Source organism: Colossoma macropomum, unplaced genomic scaffold, assembly GCF_904425465.1.
Source record: "Colossoma macropomum unplaced genomic scaffold, Colossoma_macropomum, whole genome shotgun sequence".
Taxonomy (NCBI): domain Eukaryota; kingdom Metazoa; phylum Chordata; class Actinopteri; order Characiformes; family Serrasalmidae; genus Colossoma; species Colossoma macropomum.
The window spans coordinates 43,691,993-43,712,637 of record NW_023494785.1 but is presented as its reverse complement, the minus strand read 5'-3'; the positions used below and the strand labels follow the sequence as shown (position 1 = coordinate 43,712,637).

Here is a 20,645-nt window from a genome sequence, read left to right as displayed (position 1 = left end):
TTACAATAAATGTGCACGGTGCTTCCCAAGCGCGCTGGATCTGCGTGGCCACGCCCACATCATGTTCTCTGCTCTAGCAAACCCAGATCATTCCAGGAAGGGTTTATTAATGGGCTGAGAAGCCGTTTGAAGCAGGGAAAACCCTGAAAGCTCCAGATCCAGCGCTTGGAAAACACCGCTGGAAGTCAAGCGGCTCGGTTGTTCCTTTCAGACTGAATGAACCCCTCCTGACCTTCTGACCTCGACAGCTCATCTGTGTGACTGAGGACGAGAGATGATGTGGAACGAATACAGCTCGTGCAGCCTGCAGCAGCATGCTTTAACGGATCATTGAAATGCGAGTGGGCGCGTTCAAGAGAGCACATGCTCCGTCGGGGGGCGGGGCCATGGGCGGGGTCTCCGCGGCGCTTCACATGGTCATTGGTGCTTTGTTTTGACAGGCGCGGTTGGTGGGCGGGGCTATGTGCAGGTGGGTGTGCGTTCTCGCGTGCAGAGTGGGATAACTGGCCCGATCTCTCAGCCCGCCCGCACTCGGCCACCGCACACAGTGCACGCGTTCTTCCTGGACAGGCGCGTGGAGCGGATAAGACTCAAATTCAGCTCCGTCCGAAGAAGCATCACTCTGCAGGAGCAGGAGCGTGACGTCATCCCGCAAGAGCTGCTAAAGCCCCGGAGCAGAAAAAGAGAAGATAAACAAGTAAATAAACAATAATGGATCGCAAAATTCCCGATTTTTCTGGAACCTGGAAAATGAGAAGTTCAGAGAACTTTGAGGAGCTTCTGAAAGCGCTGGGTGAGTCAGCATTACGGCGCCTTAGTGAAGCCACTGTCTCTCTCTCTCTCTCTCTCTCTCTCTCTGTTTATTTCTCTGTTTATTTCTTTCTATTCTTTCTCTCTCCCTCTCTCTCTCTTAATTTCTTTCTGATCTCTCTCTCTTTCTTTCATCTCTCTTTCATTCTGTTTTGTCTCTGTCTCTCTCATTTTTCTTTGTCCTCACCCTTTCTCTTTCAGACTTATTCCCTCAATTTCTTTTCTCTCTCTCTCTCTCTCTCCCTCTCTCTCTCTCTCTCTCTGTATCTCTTTTCACTCTCTCTCTCATTCTCTCTGAATGTCTCTCTCTCTCTAACTTTTTTCTCCCTCTCTCCCTGCCTTTAACCTCTTCTTCCCTCTCCCTCTCTCAGCCCATCTATTTCTTTCTTTGTCTTTCTTGTCTCGCTCTCTCATTCTGTTCTCTCTATCTGTCTCTCTCTCATTTTTCTGTCCTCTTTCGTTCTCTCTTTTTTCTCACTTTTTCTTTCTGACCCCCCCCCCTCTCTCTCTCTCCTGTTTCTAAGGCATTTCTAAATGATGCCCAAATAAAGCGTTTTGAAACTTTCTCTCTCTTTCTCTGTCTCTCTCTCTCTTTCTCTCTCTCTCCCTCCGTCCGTCTCTCTCTCTCTCTCTCTCTCTCCCTCCGTCTCTCTCTCTCTCTCTCTCTCTCTCTCTCTTTCTCTCTTTGACCTTTCTCTTCTGTCTCTCTCCATCTTGCTCTCTCTCTTTTTGTCTCCCCGTGTTTTATTTCTCTCTCTCTCTCTCTCTCTCTCTCTCTCTCTCTCTCTCTATACACATAGTTCTGAAAATTATTTTTTTTCTTTTTTTTGAAATGCGTTGCTTTGTTTTGTGTGTGAGTGTGTGTGTGTGTGTGTCTGTGTGTGTGTGTGTGTGTATGTGTGTGAGAGAGAGTGTGTGTGTGTGAGAGTGTGAGTGTCTGTGTGTGTGTGAGAGAGAGTGTGTGTGAGTGTGTGTCTGTGTGTGTGTGTGTATGTGTGAGAGAGAGAGTGTGAGTGTGTGTGTGTGAGAGTGTGAGTGTGTGTGTGTGTGTGTGAGAGAGAGAGTGTGTGTGAGTGTGTGTGTCTGTTTTTGTGTGTGTATGTGTGAGAGAGAGAGAGTGTGAGTGTGTGTGTCTGTTTGTGTGTGTGTATGTGTGAGAGAGAGATTGTGAGTGTGTGTGTGTGAGAGAGTGTGTGTGTGTGTGTTGGAATGGAATCGTTAAGATGCGTGAAGGCAGAACAGGACTGCACACACACACACACACACACACACACACACACACACCGTGAATGACAGATGTCCTCATAAAAGAGCGAGTGGGAGTGGATGTATGTGAGGAATGTGTTTGATTGACAGGCTGACGGACAGATTGATTGAGGGACGCCCTTTCAGGGCTCACTTTAAAGGACCCATATCACGGGAAAACGAGCCGTCTTTACTTTTCCTAAAATAAAACAGAAATATGTAAACACTGTTAAAGTTTCAAAAGCCCCACCCCCTTCCACACTGAAGTTATAAAGAGTGTTTCAGCCTGGACTTTAAACAAGACACAACACAGAACCAATTAGAACAGAAGAACAGAGCTCATTTACATACATCAGTCTTAAAGGCACAGTAACAGCCTGTTTAAGGGATAAAGAGAAGTTGGAAAATGTACATGTACACTATTAAGATGGTTCTTCGAGGGTTCTTTAGGAAATCCAATGGCTTTGTAGAACCATGAGCACTCAAAGAACCATTTGCATGCTTAAATGGCTCTTTGCATGGTTAAATTGTTCTTCCGATGGTTCTATATAGCACCAAAAAGGGTTCTGCTATTGTTACGATGACAAGCTTGTAACAATCTAAGAACCCGTTTTGGTGCTATATAGAACCCTTTTCAAAAAGGTTCTATCTAGAACACATTCTCCATCAATCAGAACGATTATACCATGCAAAGAGCCATTTAAGCATGCAAATGGTTCTTTGAGTGTTCATGGTTCCACACAGAACCATTGTCTTTACTAAAGAACCCTTGCAGAACCATCTTTTTAATAGTGTGTAAATGAATTATGGCTGACTATTTTTGGTAAATGAAACCAAACAAATGTTATAAGTGGACCTCTTCTGGCTTCACTTCAATTCAGTTCAGTTTGTATTTCTTGCAGTTCTATTAAACGTTGGGCTGGACAGATGGACTCGACCCATCAGCACTCTTTCATCCTCCACCCCTCCTCTCCTCCTCTCCTCCGCTTTATTCTCAAACACTTCCTCTGATCCCTGACCCCTGAACTATGACTCTGACACTCACCCTGACCGCCACTGTGTGTGGTCAGTCTCTCTCGGGTCATTACCGTGGACAGGCGGGCTGGGAAGGTTTGGCATTATTGCTCATACTTAATAAGGCCACTAAGCATGGACAGTTAAAGAGCCCATATCCTCCATTTTTATCTCTAAAGTCTGTTTAGGACATTTGTGTGGTTTAATTTAGGTGGGCACTGATATGGGAGCTGTGGGCCGACACCAACATGCAATACTTTCCATGCACATACAGTCGTGTGCAAAAGTTTGTGGTCAAATTTTGTATTTTTGTTGATTTTCTGAGTGTAAATGGGTTAACACGTCCTCAACGCTTCTGCACATTTTAATGCACAATTACTGTTTATTTACTGAATTTGACATTTTCTAGATCGCTTCCGCTGAATCATTCACTTCTGTTTGTTAAATATCATTTTTATACATCAAATACAGCTTAAAATCTCAGGATTTGATTCCCACAAAACGTTTTATGATCCATTATTCACAGCAGTTACGGTCGTCTCATTTGCAACATAAACACCGAATGAGCCAACACTAAAAAATCTGTCCTCACCTTCAAAGCCTCGCTGCCTCCACAGAGACACCATAATCCACAACATGTGGTCTAATAACATGGCAAGAGTCAGAGATCAGTTTAGAGATCTATGAGTCAGGAGGAAATAAACTCCTCCATTCTAGGCTCTGTTACTCTGAGTCAGTAATTCAGACAGTTGTTCTGAAAATGTTAGAGTGTTGGCTTTCAAATGAGACCAAGATCATGACTGTAGCCCAGAGTATGTGTGAACAGCGCCCCCTATTGGTTGAGTATTCCATTTCAGGCTAAAACCAACATAAAATATGGCCAGTGCAAAAAGTTAAATAAATCAAAAATATGCACATTTGCAGGAAAATACCCTCTAGAGGATGAGTTAGCCTATTTTCGGGGGTGCTGAAACTATTGCACATGACTAGCGATAGGTAAATGTTAAGAAAATGTAGATATTATAGCACAGAGTTGCCTAAACATACAACAGAACAATACATACATCATTAAATATGTACATCAGAACGTGATTGGTTGATTCCTCTGTCAGTTCCTAATTATGTTGGTGGTTAATCTAACATGTAAGGCCTTCAGTGCAGCTCCTGAAGTCCTAACCAATGGGTGAGCAGCTCAGCTATATCTACATAGATCCCACAGAAAAAACATGGTAACCTAATTCTGATTTCTGTCACATCCACATTGTATCCAGAAAGATTTTTGATAGTCTGGACAGCAAAAAAACACATCAAATCTGGTTTTTGCAAATCGGATCCAAACCACATTTGGAGGCGGTTTGAAATGTGACTCCAATCGGATTTTTACACATGCGTCTCAGACGCTCTGGGCGGTCATATCGGATTTCAAAGTGTCTTTTGCGTCACTTGCAACGAGTCGAGAGTGATGGATATGCTGGGATTTAAGAGGGGGTCCAAAAATTCATGATTATGCCAGAGAATTCTGAAGAGGTTGGAGGGTGAGATGATGCTCCTTCATCTCTCCTGCATCTGCGTTTGAAATCCGCCCCACTGGCGTAGCTACTTTGTTATTGAGGCCTACATTGTTACCACGGCAACCCATGCAGATAGACTTATGATGTCTGGACACACGAATCCGATCTGATCACTTGCAAATGACAGAGTCGTCTCTGTTTAAATACAAACATAATGATTCCATTTTATTTAAAAATCTGCAAAAGAAAAAAAAGATTATGACATTTTGTGAGTTAATTCAAAATCTAGAAATGAATTATTGCATTAATTAGGGAACATGAGCTCAATATTAGCAATATTAGTGCTTTATAACTGTGCGTAGATGAGTTAGACTAGTCAGAAGCAACCAAACACCTATATGCTGTGACATCACAACCACATATACTGGCAGTCTGCCGTGTTCAGTGTTCAGCCTAAACCAGAAAAAAGTGGACGTTCGTGTCGTCTTGGCCAAAATAACCGGCCTGGACTTCAGTTCACAGAAAGAAATCGCAATTAAAATCCCAGTTTAATATTGATAAAAAAAATCGCAATTCAGTATTTTTCTCAAATCGTTCAGCCCTAGCCCTAGTGAGAGAGAGAGTCATTCGGACCACCTTTTATGGAAAAGACCACCATCAACTGTCAGTTTGTTTGCATGTCTCCATTTGAGAATGTGTGTGTATATATTTACTCTTGCTGACAGGTGGGAATGTGTGTGAGGGGAAGAGTGTGAAATTCAACTCGACGCACACACACACACATATACTGACCACTGTACATCTACTGCGGTGGGGAACCCGCAGGACCATCTAGACCCTCAGAGACGATCCAGTGATTACATGTCATATTTCTTTAATAGAATCATCATGTTTTTATACTTTAACTCTGTAAGTGTTGCAGTAAGTCTTTTAGCTCATTAAGTTGTGAAACTAAAGTCCTGAAACGGAACATTATCCAGTAGGGATTGTCTTCTCTGTGGTATTGACACTCTTAAAAAGATGGTTCTTCAAGGGTTCTGTAGTAAATGGAGTTCTGCTTAAATGGTTCTCTGCATGGTGAAATGGTTCGTCAAATCGATGGACAATGTGTTGTATATGTGTTGTTTTTAAAAAGGTTCTGCTATTGTTACAAGCTTATAGCAATAGCAGAACCCTTTTTGGTGCTAAATAGAACCATATATAACACATTCTCCATCAATCTGAAGAACCATTTCACCATGCAGAGAACCGTTTCAGCATGAAATCATGAACCTTTTTTAAGTGTGTAAATAAATACAGCTGAGCTGCTCTCCCATTGGTCAGGACTTCAGGAGCTGGACTGAAGGCCTTACATGTTAGATTAACTAGCAACATAGATAGGAAGTGACATAGGAATCAACCAATCACGTTCTGATGTACATATTTGGTGATGTATTTATTATTCTGTTGAACACACTTTGAAAAAGATGGTTCTTCCAGGGTTCTTTAGAAAATAAAGTGTTTCTATATAGAATCGTGAACATTCAAAGAACCCTTTGCATGATGAAAGTGTTCCTCAGACTGACGGAGAATGTGCTGTAGATGGTTCTATATAGAACCTTTTTGAAAAAGGGTTCGTCTGTTGCTACAAGCTTGGCATCATAACTATAAAAGAACCCTTTTCAAAAAGGTTCTGTATAGAACCATCTACAGCACATTCTCTGTCAGTCTAAAGAATAATTTTGTTATGCAAAGAATCCTTTAATCATGCAGAGGGTTTTGTGAGTGTTCATAGTTCTATACAGAACCATTTTCTTTACTAAAGAACTGAAGAACCGCCCTTTTTAATAGTGTATGCAACTGCAGTATAATATCGGCATTTTATATATATATATATGTATGTGTGATGCTAATTCAGGTAGGTTTAGTCTCAGTTTCTACATTTCATAAAGTGACAGAGGAACCAACCAATCATGCTTTGATTTACAATGGATGGAGCCAGAAAACATCACTCTAGTCCTTCTAGAAGTTCTAGATACATCACTATATAAGACGTAGTCTAAGCAGTATTCCAGTTGTTAGGAATGTAAAACAGCGGCGGCTCTATGGCAGCTGAGTCACTGTAAAAGTGATACATACAAGCTCAGATATATATTCACGTCCATTACAAGCTTCAATTGTCTCTGTTTAATCTAGAACGTCCAAAAAATGTTCATGTGTGTCTTTCTCTCTCTCTTTTCCTTTGAGGTTCTTGTCTGGCTTCTCTTTTCTTTTCATTCTTTACTTTTCTTTTCTGGAACTCTTTTTTATTCCTCTTTTTAACTCTCCTCGCCCCCCTTTATTTCACAGCTGTCTCTTTGTTTCCTTGCACCTCTGTCCATTTCCCGACAGGAAGGTGTAACAGATTACTGCGCCCCCCCCAGGCCACTCCAATAACTTCCCCCTAACACCCCCCGCCCCCCCCAGCATTTTAATCATCACAGTGCTTTAAACTGCCTGCAAGTCATTATTGATCTATTGCTGGCAGAACAAAGGGTAATCACATCTATGCACTATGTGCTGGGCATGTCCAGTCTTGATGACATCCCTGTCCCTCCACCCTTATTCACTGCAACAGGCCAGAGAGTTCACTGCACAAACTGACACAATTATTACCGTCAGACTGTAAAACTACACACTGCAGATTCATACTGGATTAAAATCGCTCCACAATTATTACCGTCAGACTGTAAAACTACACACACTGCAGATTCATACTGGATTAAAATCACTCCACAATTATTACCGTCAGACTGTAAAACTACACACACTGCAGATTCATACTGGATTAAAATCGACTCCACAATTTCATTATCTCAATTATCGTCAGACTGTAAAACTACACACACTGCAGATTCATACTGGATTAAAATCACTCCACAATTATTACTGTCAGACTGTAAAACTACACACACTGCAGATTCATACTGGATTAAAATCGCTCCACAATTATTACTGTCAGACTGTAAAACTACACACACTGCAGATTCATACTGGATTAAAATCACTCCACAATTATTACTGTAGACTGTAAAACTACACACACTGCAGATTCATACTGGATTAAAATCACTCCACAATTATTACTGTAGACTGTAAAACTACACACACTGCAGATTCATACTGGATTAAAATCACTCCACAATTATTACTGTAGACTGTAAAACTACACACTGCAGATTCATACTGGATTAAAATCGCTCCACAATTATTACCGTCAGACTGTAAAACTACACACACTGCAGATTCATACTGGATTAAAATCGCTCCACAATTATTACTGTAGACTGTAAAACTACACACACTGCAGATTCATACTGGATTAAAATCACTCCACAATTATTACTGTAGACTGTAAAACTACACACACTGCAGATTCATACTGGATTAAAATCACTCCACAATTATTACCGTCAGACTGTAAAACTACACACACTGCAGATTCATACTGGATTAAAATCACTCCACAATTATTACCGTCAGACTGTAAAACTACACACACTGCAGATTCATACTGTATTTTTTTTCATGCTGTTTTTATACTAATTTTTTTAATTCATACTGGATTAAAATCACCCCACAGTTGACCTCTGCTCCACTCATAAATATATTATTTCATAACAGCTTTTACGAAAGAGTGCACTTGTGGGCGAAGCGTGGATCGATTGTGAAACTAAACACATTACAGACTCATACCAGTTTAAAATCACAGACACCTTAATACTTAAAGCACCGAACCTCCGCAGCTGAAACTAATCTTCCTCCAGCAGAGCTTTATTTGTCCTCTCTCTTCTCCCACCCTGTCTAGAAATGACGGACGCTGTGTCAGGAACATTAGTGAAAGCGTGTTGTGTGGGTGGACGAATGTGACCCGTCTGCACACCGGCATGTTTACGCAGCACACTGTCTGAGAGGGAACGCCTCAGGTGTGCGAGACTGATCTCACTCTGTTTACGCTCTGTGTTCTCAGGTGTGAATGTGATGCTGCGTAAAATCGCCGTGGCGGCGGCCTCAAAGCCATCGGTGGAGATCACGCAGGACGGCGAGACGCTGTCAATCAAAACCTCTACTTCAGTCAGGACCACCCACGTCACCTTCACCGTGGGACAGGAGTTTAACGAGACCACCGTGGATGGACGGCCCTGCACGGTACACAAACACACACACCTAAAAGAGCAGGGCTGATAACCGGGCAAATGATGGTTTGTGAAGGATTATATCTGAAAAAACGGGAGGGGGAGGGTTAGTTTCTTCTCTGGGAGCATTTTTATGTACATGTCTGTGTATGTGTGCATGTATAAATATGCATATTTATGTAAAACCCCATAAAATGTTATTCACAAGGGCTGCAACCGGGGGCACTGGTGCAAAATTGTACTACATGAAAACTTTGTGCACAGGCCCTTATTTGCCTTAGCAGAACCTCTCACGCTAGACAAAAATGAGGTCTTGCATGTAAAATGATCTTAAATCTAGTCAATATATGTAATATGTCTGGTTTTGAGATTGCTGTGAGGTTCTTATAAGATTATTTAACTTATATCTACATTTTTGCAAAATTACCTACCAATAAAGTGAGATAATTTCATTAGTAAAACCAATTAAAACAAGCAAAAATGTCTAAATAATCTAAGCTTACAACAATATAAAAAATTAGAAATACTATACTATATTTAGACTACATTTAAGATCATTTTATTTGCCAAGATAAAATTTATTGCAGTGTACAACATTAATACATGCCAAAATGCTCACTCTTTATTTACTCTTACTCAGCATGCAGCAAGCTGTGAATATGAATATGACTGTATACCAATATACACAATATAATATCATGTATACACCTGGCAAAAATTTTGAAATGCTTATTAAAAGCATCTTGACTGTTGAAGCAAAGCGCTATAATGGACTGTTTTGACTAGTTTAGGGCAGATTTATTATTCAAAGCCCACAAAAATCTCCACACAAATAGTCACAGATCATGAAATTCATTCATGGAATATGCTATAATGAGCTAGAGAGTGTTATTAGCATATATAGCAAACCAGACTACTTTCTATTTAGAAATAGAAGCCATATCGCCCCCTATGCTTCCTGTAGTGTATTACGGTCTGTCAGAGTGACTGTGTGGATCATATGAACATTATAGAGGCTTTTTAAATGAAACAGTAGAAGCCATATCGCCCCCTACACTTCCTGTAGTGTATTACAGTCTGTCAGAGTGACTGTGTGGATCATATGAACATTATAGAGCTTTTTAAATGAAACAGTAGAAGCCATATCGCCCCCTACGCTTCCTGTAGTGTATTACAGTCTGTCAGAGTGACTGTGTGGATCATATGAACATTATAGAGGCTTTTTAAATGAAACAGTAGAAACCATATCGCCCCCTACACTTCCTGTAGTGTATTACAGTCTGTCAGAGTGACTGTGTGGATCATATGAACATTATAGAGCACTTCTGTTTTTTTTTACTGACTTTTATCAATAATCACAGTCGTCAGTGATTAATCAGCTTTGTCAAATAATCTTTGCAGCCCTACAGTCTTGATTAGCTTTGCGTTCCTGTATCCACAGTAAAATCCTGCACTCAGATTCTTTCTCTTTTTCAGTCCGGTTCCTGCCTTTCTCTCTCCCTCCTGCTGTATTTTTTCTCTGGAGTCGTTCCACGTTGTTTCATGTTTTCAGTCATGTCTCAGAAACATCTTATTTCAAAACTTCTTGGGCATTCACAAAGTGCACAGATGCGTCCAAACCAAATACTCAGCAGAGCTATAATAACCACATTACACACTGAAGAAATAGTTTGGCAAAAAATCAGATTTACTCAGTTTCCCTCTTCAGTCCAAATGTACCACGACAGACCATGTCAAGCTTTGTACTGACAAAATGGACAAAGTTACAGAAAGGGTTCTGGCTTCAAGGTGGTTGCTACTGTTTTTACCTATGCTAATGTATTTTAGTCCATGTTTATGGACAGCAATGTGGCATAGAGTGTCAGAAACCAACCAATCACGTTCTATATAGACCAAAGTCTCGATTACTGAACAAGATCACTGAATCGAGCATGTGATGATTTCCATGCTAGAAAAACCAGCATAGACCAGTGGCATGTAAGCTTCCATTACTTGTTAGCTACATTAGCTTTGTAGCTCCAGTGCTAAAACTAAAGAAGCTAAGACCGAACATGTCTTAGCTGAACTGTCACTTTAATAATGAGTCTCACACTGTCACTCGTTTGAGTTCTAGATAGATTGATAGATAGATAGAGAGATAGATAGATAGAACTTTATTGATCCCGATTGATAGAACTTTATTGATCCCGAATATTTATTGATATTCCAGCTTCCATTCTTTTTAGGAGACTCACTTTCAGTTCCTCAAAGAATCTGCAGACACACCTCCAAAGTTCAGTCTTAAAAGCTGGTTGATCATTTTCTGAAGTAATCAAACACATTCAGTGATGTTGAGGTCTGGACTGTGGGGTGGTCAGTCTGTTGTTCAGCTACTTTGTTTGATGTGCATGTTTCTTTTTCTCAGTAAGGGCCTCTTGACAGACTACACATCCTTTCAGACCTTTTAGCTCCTTATTGTATGATGACCATGATGATAACACTTATCCATTCCCCTATAGAGTCTTCCTCGCTGGGAGACAGACAGTAAGATCAGCTGTGAGCAGACCCTGCAGAAGGGGGAGGGGCCAAAGACTGCCTGGACCAGAGAACTAACCAATGATGGAGAACTCATCCTGGTAATGTTCACACATCACTGGCTATCATTCCTGGTAATCAGCCACTTGCTTAAATGGTCATTTGTTTACATGACCCTAAGGGTGGGCAACCCGGAAAAATTACACAATATGCATCCCAACATTCAGTGTTTCTGAGGTTCATGAAGAATCTGGAATGCACTGACAAAACAACAGAGCTACGATCAAAAAGACCTAAGAACTCTGAGTACAGTGACGGTTTTTATTTTAAAAAATAATAATCTATTTTTGAATAAACAGGAGGAAAAAACAAACAAGTTGATGATGATGTCATAATGGGCTGCCATCCAATCGCGGTGTGCGCTGGCATTAAGTCTGTCTTTTTATGATCTATGTTTTTGTTCTAGAAGTACTGATAATACCCATTATATATTCAGAACTGTGTCATAACTTAATTTTTATAATAATGAAAATCATAATCATCCCCCATAAGCATCCCCCGACCCCTAAATGCAGTGGCTAAAACAGCTCGGCCGTCAGTTTGGGGCGAAACTGTCAAAACTCTCCTTTACAATATAAAAAGTGGTTTCTTTTAGCGAGGCACCAAAACAATAGAAGCCATATCGCCCCCTACACTTTCTGTAGTGTATTACAGTCTGTCAGAGTGACTGTGTGCTAATTTCTGCTAGTGCCCCAATGGGATTTCTAATAGTATGTTAGCGCCAAGGTAATGGTGATTCACATGAATTGTAGCGTGTAACAGACATTAACATACATTTGAGCTTGTATGTATCAGTTTCACAGTGACTCTTTCAGTAAAGAATTCTGGCATAGAGCTGCCACCACTGCTTTTCATTCCTAACAACTAACCGGAACACTGCTGACACTATGACTCGTACTCACAGACTGTGACAAATCTGGAACTTCCAGAAGGACTAGAGTGGTGGTAATTCTCACCACCAAACCCCCAATTGTAAATCAAAGCATGATTGGTTGATTCCTAATTAAGTTGGTAGATAATCTAACATGTAAGGACTTCAGTCCAGCTCCTGAAGTCCTAACCAATGGGAGAGCAGCTAGATACCATAGAGAACATCCTGATTTGACAATTTTATGTTGGGCTTTACAAGAATTCGACCTTTTGTTTCCGACCAAAACTTAACAATGAAATATGAGTATTACTAAAATAGTAACAGATATGAAATACAGCAAGCATGATGATTCTATTAAATAAAATTAAACTAAAAATTACAGACTTGATTTTTTTTTTGTATGTTTTATATCATTAGGTCTTCTCTGAAGGCCTAGAAAACTCTGAGGGTTCCCTTCTGTATAAATGACTCTTGGCATTTTTGTCCCCTGCTGAAAAAAATTACATTTTATGCTGGTCTAAACTGGTTTATGCTGGTCTGGTGCTGTTTTAGCTGCTCACTCAGCATGGTCATACTGGTTGACCAGCATACCAGCGTCCATAAGACAACATATGCTGGTTTTGCTGGTCTGTGCTGGTCATTATCTATTAGATGTTTCCACATCTAATTGCTTTCCTCTTTTACCTTTTTACAGACGATGACCGCAGATGACGTGGTGTGCACGAGAGTTTACATCAGAGAGTGAAAGTCGAGAAAGAACGAAAAAAAGAAAGGCCTCCTTCCTTTTCCCAACAACATCTTCCAACAGATAACTCTGCCAAAGTTGACTCTTCCTGGCACAAACCGGGATCTGCATGTTTACATTAGCTTTAGCCTCGGTTTCTGAATCAACTCACAGTGCATAAACCTTAAAGTCCTTCAAACTGACCAAACGTATAAGTGATACAGAACGTAAGAGACACCAACAGGCTGTTAACTGGAGTTTCCTTACCTGTTTTTCCTCCATTTTGTATACGATGTCTGAGATAAGAGGTTATTGTTGATTGTGTGGTACTGTAGGCCTTATGTGGTCAGCAAAAACTGATATGAATCTGCTTTCAAAGTATTTAGCCTTATCCAGTGTACGTAACAGACTTTTTTAGCTTAATACAGGAGTGTCTGACTCTGTTTCTGGAGATCCACCAAACTGAGTTCAGTTCCAGGAACACTACACGTCTAAATATTAGCATTAGCTGTGTTACATTGAAAGAATAGTTTTGCAAATCTAATTTCCCATTTAACCCAAATATAATCCATCAGACAAGACCTGTTTGCTGTCTAAAGTGCTTGTTTAGTTTTGCACTGGATCTACAAGGCTAGTGAAGCTAAGTAACGGAAGCTAATACCACACTAGTTAGCACAGTGCTAACAGCATGCCTAAATCATTGCACGCTCGCCTCATATGGCATCAAGTAATCTCTATTAGACTTGCTTATATGGTTTCTACATAGTATGTGGTGTTGTGTGCAGCTAGCACCATGCTAATTTTTGATGTTAGCTTCTAATCACTTGTTAGCTACATTAGCCTCGTAGCTCCAGCGCAAAACCTTCAGACACCAAACATTCAAGGCAATGGGGGGAAAATTAGACTAGTGTGAATTAGATTTTTTTCACTCAACTGTTGTTTTTAGAGTAGAAATATTGGGAGTTTAGCATTAGCATTCGTGTTTCCCATTAGTGAGGACGAGATATGGACTCCAGTCCATTTACCGTGATTAAACACGGGCCCTGGACTCCAAAGCACTTTCCCAGTTGGTGTACCTCCAGATTGGATCTCAATCCAGGGCAGATAGATTTGCATACATTCAGCTAGCATGTGTCACCCTGTTATTACAAGCTCAGCTGAACGGCTGCAGCTAGTGAACCAGCCAGTTTGTCAGGGTTTCGCTCTGATACCTCATCAGTAAGCAGAAATAGTAAAATCAGCAGGAGTCAAATGAAGAATTTAATCATGTTTTATCAAGTCACAGTCAAATTGGCGCGCTAAGACGTGACGGAAGCGAGTGTATTTAGTGAACATCATTCAGTCTATAGGGGGCGGCATATGTGACGCTGTATGACATCTATAGTTCTGCCATCTTTTTCAAGTTGTTTTTATGTATACACCTTCCTCTTAACCTGCTCCCCCCCATCACCATCCTTTTGTTCATTGAGTTTTGTACATACTTTACAAATATCTTGCTGTTATGCTTTTTATTATGTGTCTTTTATATAAATGTGGTCAGTAGTAATGAACCATACCTGTGCTTGGACAATAAACATGTTCTTGGTATATGAGGATGTTTCTGTGTGTTGTTTTATAGTTGTTTTCTGTGCTTGCAGCCCCAGTAAAAGGTTTTTAAAGGGAAATTTTTGGAAATGCATTATTTCAATACAGTGGTGGTGATAGGAACCAGGGGTCAACATGACTACAACACAAATATAGACATTTTATTTACTATCCAGAACCACCAGTGAACCTACACAAGTTTTATATGGAATGTTGAGGATGGAAAATAGTGGAAAATCTGAAATAAGTTTATTTAAGTTTTCTTTGGGGACTATTTTGCTTCACAGCACCCTGCATATTATGTATCCCTCCACCATGAATGGAGTTTAAGGTCTTCTCAAAACTACATAAAACAGTGTCTCAGTCATCAGGCAGTGAATTCATAACCATTTCATGTAGTAACTTTCTGTGAGGGAGCTTTTAGAGGTGGACGTCTGGTTCCTATCACCACCACTGTGAACAATTCTGACTCTACAATGGAGCATTTCACATCAAACCACTCTGAATGATTTTGTTTACACCTGAACCACTGAATAACTGACTCTAAATGTTGGTATTGTGATATAAACTGAGTCTGTTCTACAGTTTCTCATTAGGCTGAATGAATAACCGACTCTAAATGTAGGTATTGTGATATAAACTGAGTCTGTTCTACAGTTTCTCATTAGGCTGAATGAATAACTGGCTCTAAATGTAGGTATTGTGATATAAACTGAGTCTGTTCTACAGTTTCTCATTAGGCTGAATGAATAACCGACTCTAAATGTAGGTATTGTGATATAAACTGAGTCTGTTTTACAGTTTCTCATTAGGTTGAATGAATAACCGACTCTAAATGTAGGTATTGTGATATAAACTGAGTCTGTTCTACAGTTTCTCATTAGGTTGAATGAATAACCGGCTCTAAATGTAGGTATTGTGATATAAACTGAGTCTGTTCTACAGTTTCTCATTAGGCTGAATGAATAACTGGCTGAATACATTTGTGGACAGACCACTTGTTCTTTCCAAACTGACCACGCTCACAAATCGAGAAATAAAATTTGCGATCTTTTGTTATGTTACCACAGTGTAAATATTGGAGTCAATTTTTAATTCCATGACGTCTCTGTGTAATTTCAGTCTTGTTTGAATAAGGCTACAGAGGGTTTATTTTAGTACTTCAGTCAGCTGTCTGCGACTAGAATAACTTCTCTCTCTCTCTCTCTCTCTCTCTCGCTCTTTCCATCTCAAACTTCTTCTTTCTCTCTCTGTCTGCCAGTCATTACAGTAACACATGTTTTCTCTCCGTCTTTCTCTTCTTTCTCTTTTACTCTCCGCATCCCTCCCTCTTTATTTCAGTTACGAGGCCTTTGGAGCCCAGTTTTTCCACTGCATCTCCTTCCAGTCGTTCAGCAGTTCCATATGCACAGCAAATTCCTTCAGTTCGCTGAACTAATTAAGTTTTCCATTCAGATTCATTGTATTCCCCAAATTCAAAACATGCACATAGCTGAGGCTGCCTGGAAGTCAGTCCTGATTAAGTCTCCCTCTGATATCTGATCCCTGAAGACACTTCCATTGGCGTGGCAATGGCACAGACGCGATGGCTGAAAAAACTGCAGGTTTGGCCAATGAACTGACCTAGATTTGCAATGGGGCTTAGCCAATGATCAGGCTGACCAGTAGGGGGGCGCAGGTCCAGGAAATGCCATTGGGATTAGAAAGCGCAGGTGATTGACAGCAGATGTGTTTAATGAGGAGCAGGATCATTAGAGGGAACCGAAAAGCAACGACCATCAGAGGAACAATGTTAAGGTTAAGTTAACCCTGTAAACTCCCATTCATTCTCATGCTCATAACTACAGAAATTACACATTAGTTTTATAGTGGATACTGAATAATTCAAAGTGGTTACTGAAATATTCACAGTGTTTACTGAATAATTCATAGTAGATACTAAATAATTCATAGTAGATACTAAATAATACATCGTGGTTACTGAATAATTCATAGTAGATACTAAATAAATCATAGTAGATACTGAACAAATCATGGTAGATACTGAATAATTCATAGTAAATACTGAATAATTGATAGTAGATACTGAATAATTCATAGTGGGTACTGAATAATTCATAGTAGATACTAAATAATCCATAGTAGTTACTGATTAATTCATAGTAGATACTGAATAATTCACAGTGGATACTGAATAATTCAGTGTACATATTAAATACATCATAGTAAATACTGAATAATTCACAGTGGATACTGAATAATTCAGTGTACATATTAAATAAATCATAGTAAATACTGTATAATTCATAGTGGATACTGAATAATTCATAGTGAATACTAATCAATATACTAATCAACATAGTAGTTACGGAATAATTCATAGTAGATACTGTATAATTCATAGTGGATACTGAATAATTCATAGTGAATACTAATCAATTAATAATAGATAGTAAAAATTCATAGTACATACTGAATAATGTATAGTAGATACTGAATAATTCATAGTAGATACTGAATAATTATAGTAGTTACTGATTAATTCATAGTAGATACTGTATAATTCATAGTGGATACTGAATAATTCACAGTGGATACTGGAAAATTCAGTGTATATATTGAATAAAACAGTAAATACTGTATAATGCATAGTGGATACTGAATGACTGTATCATATTCACTTATTGTATATATTATACTGAATAACTATAATTATTCACTTATTCACTTATTGAATAGTAATCAATATACTAATCAACATAGTAGTTACGGAATAATTCATAGTAGATACTGTATAATTCATAGTTGATACTGAACAATTCATAGTGGATGCTGTACAATTCATAGTGGATACTGAATAATTCATAGTAGATACTGAATAATTCATGGTAGATACTAAATTCATAGTGGAATACTGAAATATTCATAGTAGTTACTGAATAATTCATAGTGGATACTGAATAGTTCATAGTGGATACTGAATAATTCATACTAAATAATTAATAGTGGTTACTTAATAATTCATCGTAGGTACTAAATAGTTCATAGTAGTTGCAAAATAATTTCTAGTAGATACTGAATAAATCGTGAATAATATTAATCAGTAATTCAAAGTAGTTAGTGAATAACTCATAGCAGTACCTGAATAGTTTATAGAAAGTACTGAATAATTCAACACTGTATAATAGTAACTGAACAACTAACAGTAGCTACTAAACCATTCAGTAATTCATAGTAGTTGCTCAGTAATTCAGTTCAAGTTTTTAATGAATAACTCATAGAAATAACTAAGTAACTCAGCAGTTAAAAAAGCAGTTACTGAATGAATATCTGCCTGTTATCATCATGTGACTGATATGATCAGTGATAACAAACCTTTATATGGTAGCCCAGTGAAGCTAACAGAGCCCATGCGAACATCCAGACAGGCCGATTAGTGTGTGGTGGATGTCGGCCGGTGAGGAATGTGAAGGTTTTGGTCTGAAGCCTGCAGCTGTACTTGGTTACAGTGTGACCCTAATAAAAAAATAGCCTCTCTACCTCCTGCCCCTATAAAAGACCACATAACTGCCCCTCCTGCCTCCTTTATTACCCCCCGGGGCAGTAAAAGGCAGCTGTCTCTCTGCCTTCGACACAACCCACAACACACACACATACCGTAGCAAACACACACAATCTTCACAGCCTTCCCACACACCATCATACACACACACACACACACACACATATACACACACCTTCAGCACCTTCACACACACCACCAATTACAGCAGCAAACAGCAGCCAGCTGTAAATCCAGCACATTACTGACCATACCAGCATGATCTGTGTCGAGACTAACGAGGTACTTGGCTTTTTGAACAGTGCAACTTCATTAGTGTGCAAAATTACAGCTGTGGTGCGAAAGGGAGCAAGAAAATCAGCTACCATATGGACAAAACGCTTCACGATGGCTTTATTTAGCCCAGGTTTTTCCCACAATCCCATTCTAAATCTATAGGCATTAATATGGAGTTGGTCCCTGTTTGCAACTCTAACAGCTTCCATTCTTCTCGGAAGCCTTCAGCAAGATTTTGGTTGTTGCTAAGGTGTTGCTAGGCTTGTGCTGTGGTATCCCAGGTGGTTGCTAAGGTGTTGCTAAGCCTTTGCTATGGTGTCTCAGGTGATTGCCAAGGTGTTGCGAGCCTATTGCTATGGTATCTCACATGATTGCTAAGGTGTTGCTAGGCTATGGTGTCCCAAGTGGTTGCTAAGGTGTTGCTAGGCTTTTGCTATAGTGTCTCAGATCATTGCCAAGGTGTTGTGAGGCTATGGCTATGGTATCTCAGGCCATTGCTAAGGTTTTACTAGGCTATGGTGTCCCAAATGGTTGCTAAGGTGTTGCTAGGCTTTTGCTATGGTATCTCAGGTCATTGATAAGGTGTTGCTAGGCTATTGCTATGGTATCTCACATGATTGCTAAGGTGTTGCTAGGCTATGGTGTCCCAGGTTGTTGCTAAGGTGTTGCTCGGCCATTGCTCTGGTGTCTCAGGTGGTTGCTAAGTTGCTGCTAGGCCTTTGTTATGGTGTCCCAAGTGGTTGCTAAGGTGTTGCTAGGCTATGGCTATGGTATTTCACCTGATTGCTAAGGTGTTGCTAGGCTATAGTGTCCCAGGTGGTTGCTAAGGTGTTGCTCAGCCATTTCTGTTGTGTTTCAGGTGGTTGCTAATATGTGTGTATGTGCTAGTATGTATGAAATATCTAGTTTACTTTACTTGTAAGTTTATTTTCTGGACATTATAAGGTCAACCGCAAACAGAATGTTCATGTTTGTCCTGTCTGTGCACTCTGTCGTTATGAGCGACAGTGTGACAGCAGTACTTTGTGACATCATTCTGGCAGCAAGTTTTGAATTTCCGCAACATTCTACCTTTCATTTCCAATGGAAAAAAATCAGTGTTTGAACATATTGACATAATGACTTAATATCTCAAAATAATGATCTTTTTGTCAATATTGATATCTCAAAAAATGGTCTCACTTTATTTGGATAATCCACTATATTCCCCTATAGATTATCTACAGATGTTCCAATTGTTAACAAACTATCTGTTGAAACTCAGTTGATTCTAAACAGTGGTGGGGTTAGGGTTAGGATTTGGACCAGGGTTAGGGCTAGGACCAGAGCTAGGGCTGGGTTTAGGTTTTGGGTTGAGGTCGAGGTTGAGGTTAAGGTTAGCGTTAGGATTAGAGCAGGTTATTATGGTATTATGGTCAGGTCAAATTATGGTAAATTTAGTAGATAGTTAGTTGAACATAACTTGAATGCTCAACTTGAAAGTTGAAGTACTTGAAAGTATCTACAAAGCATCTAAAGTGGACTATCCAAATAAAGTGTTACCCCAAAATGACCAATCTCTCATCAAATAATGACTTTTGTTGACCTTTGCTGAGATTTTGAGATGCTATTGAAGATATAAAAGTCATTACCACAAGATACTAAGTTACTATTTCATTATAGTAAGTCATAAATACTGAAGGACGTCAATATTTTGAGAAAATAAGCAATTTTCTCAACTTAGTAACTTATTATTTCAACATAGTAAGAAAATGTTTTTAAAATGTAAAAATATTAAAGGTTTACTTGAAGAATTTGAAAAACTAGGTCACAATTTTGCTCCCAGAGACAGAGATGGGAAGAAAATCATAGGGGAATATGGCATAAATGAGCTTTTATTAATTTGTGATGAATGTTTGTCCTTCTGTAGAGATAATGGTGGGTCATACAGTGTCCCAGGATCAAGTCTATTAAACGACTCCACACAGTTTGAGGCGACTGTGTGATGATTGAAGCCTGCAGTTAGCACCATGCTAACTAATGGGGTGTAAACTTCCAATACTTGTTGGCTACATTAGCTTCGTAGCCCCAGTGCTAGACCTAAAGAAGCAAACTTCAGACACCAAACATGTCTTGTCTTGGTTGGGTTAAGGGGGGGTTGAGCCAAACTGTTTCTTTAAAAGGGGCCAACAAAGCCAAACAGACAGTCCAAAGGCAAAGGACTGTGGGTAACACTGTCTCCCACTGTTTGCCTTGCTGGAGAATCCCACGCTGGCGGTTTGTCACCTGGGCCCCGCCCTAAGCCTAGAGCCAGTCAAACGTAAAATTCACACACACACAT

At 39.6% G+C, this 20,645-nt stretch overlaps 1 protein-coding gene across 1 annotated transcript; it reads left to right on the top strand.

The window, feature by feature from the left end:
* Window positions 1-521: 521 nt before the first annotated feature.
* Window positions 522-13,287, top strand: crabp2a (cellular retinoic acid binding protein 2, a). The gene is made up of 4 exons (XM_036596107.1): window positions 522-793; window positions 8,569-8,747; window positions 11,233-11,349; window positions 12,874-13,287. The coding sequence occupies exons 1-4, from the start codon at window positions 712-714 to the stop codon at window positions 12,922-12,924; spliced, it is 429 nt and encodes a 142-aa protein (XP_036452000.1). The 5' UTR covers window positions 522-711; the 3' UTR covers window positions 12,925-13,287.
* Window positions 13,288-20,645: the final 7,358 nt, after the last annotated feature.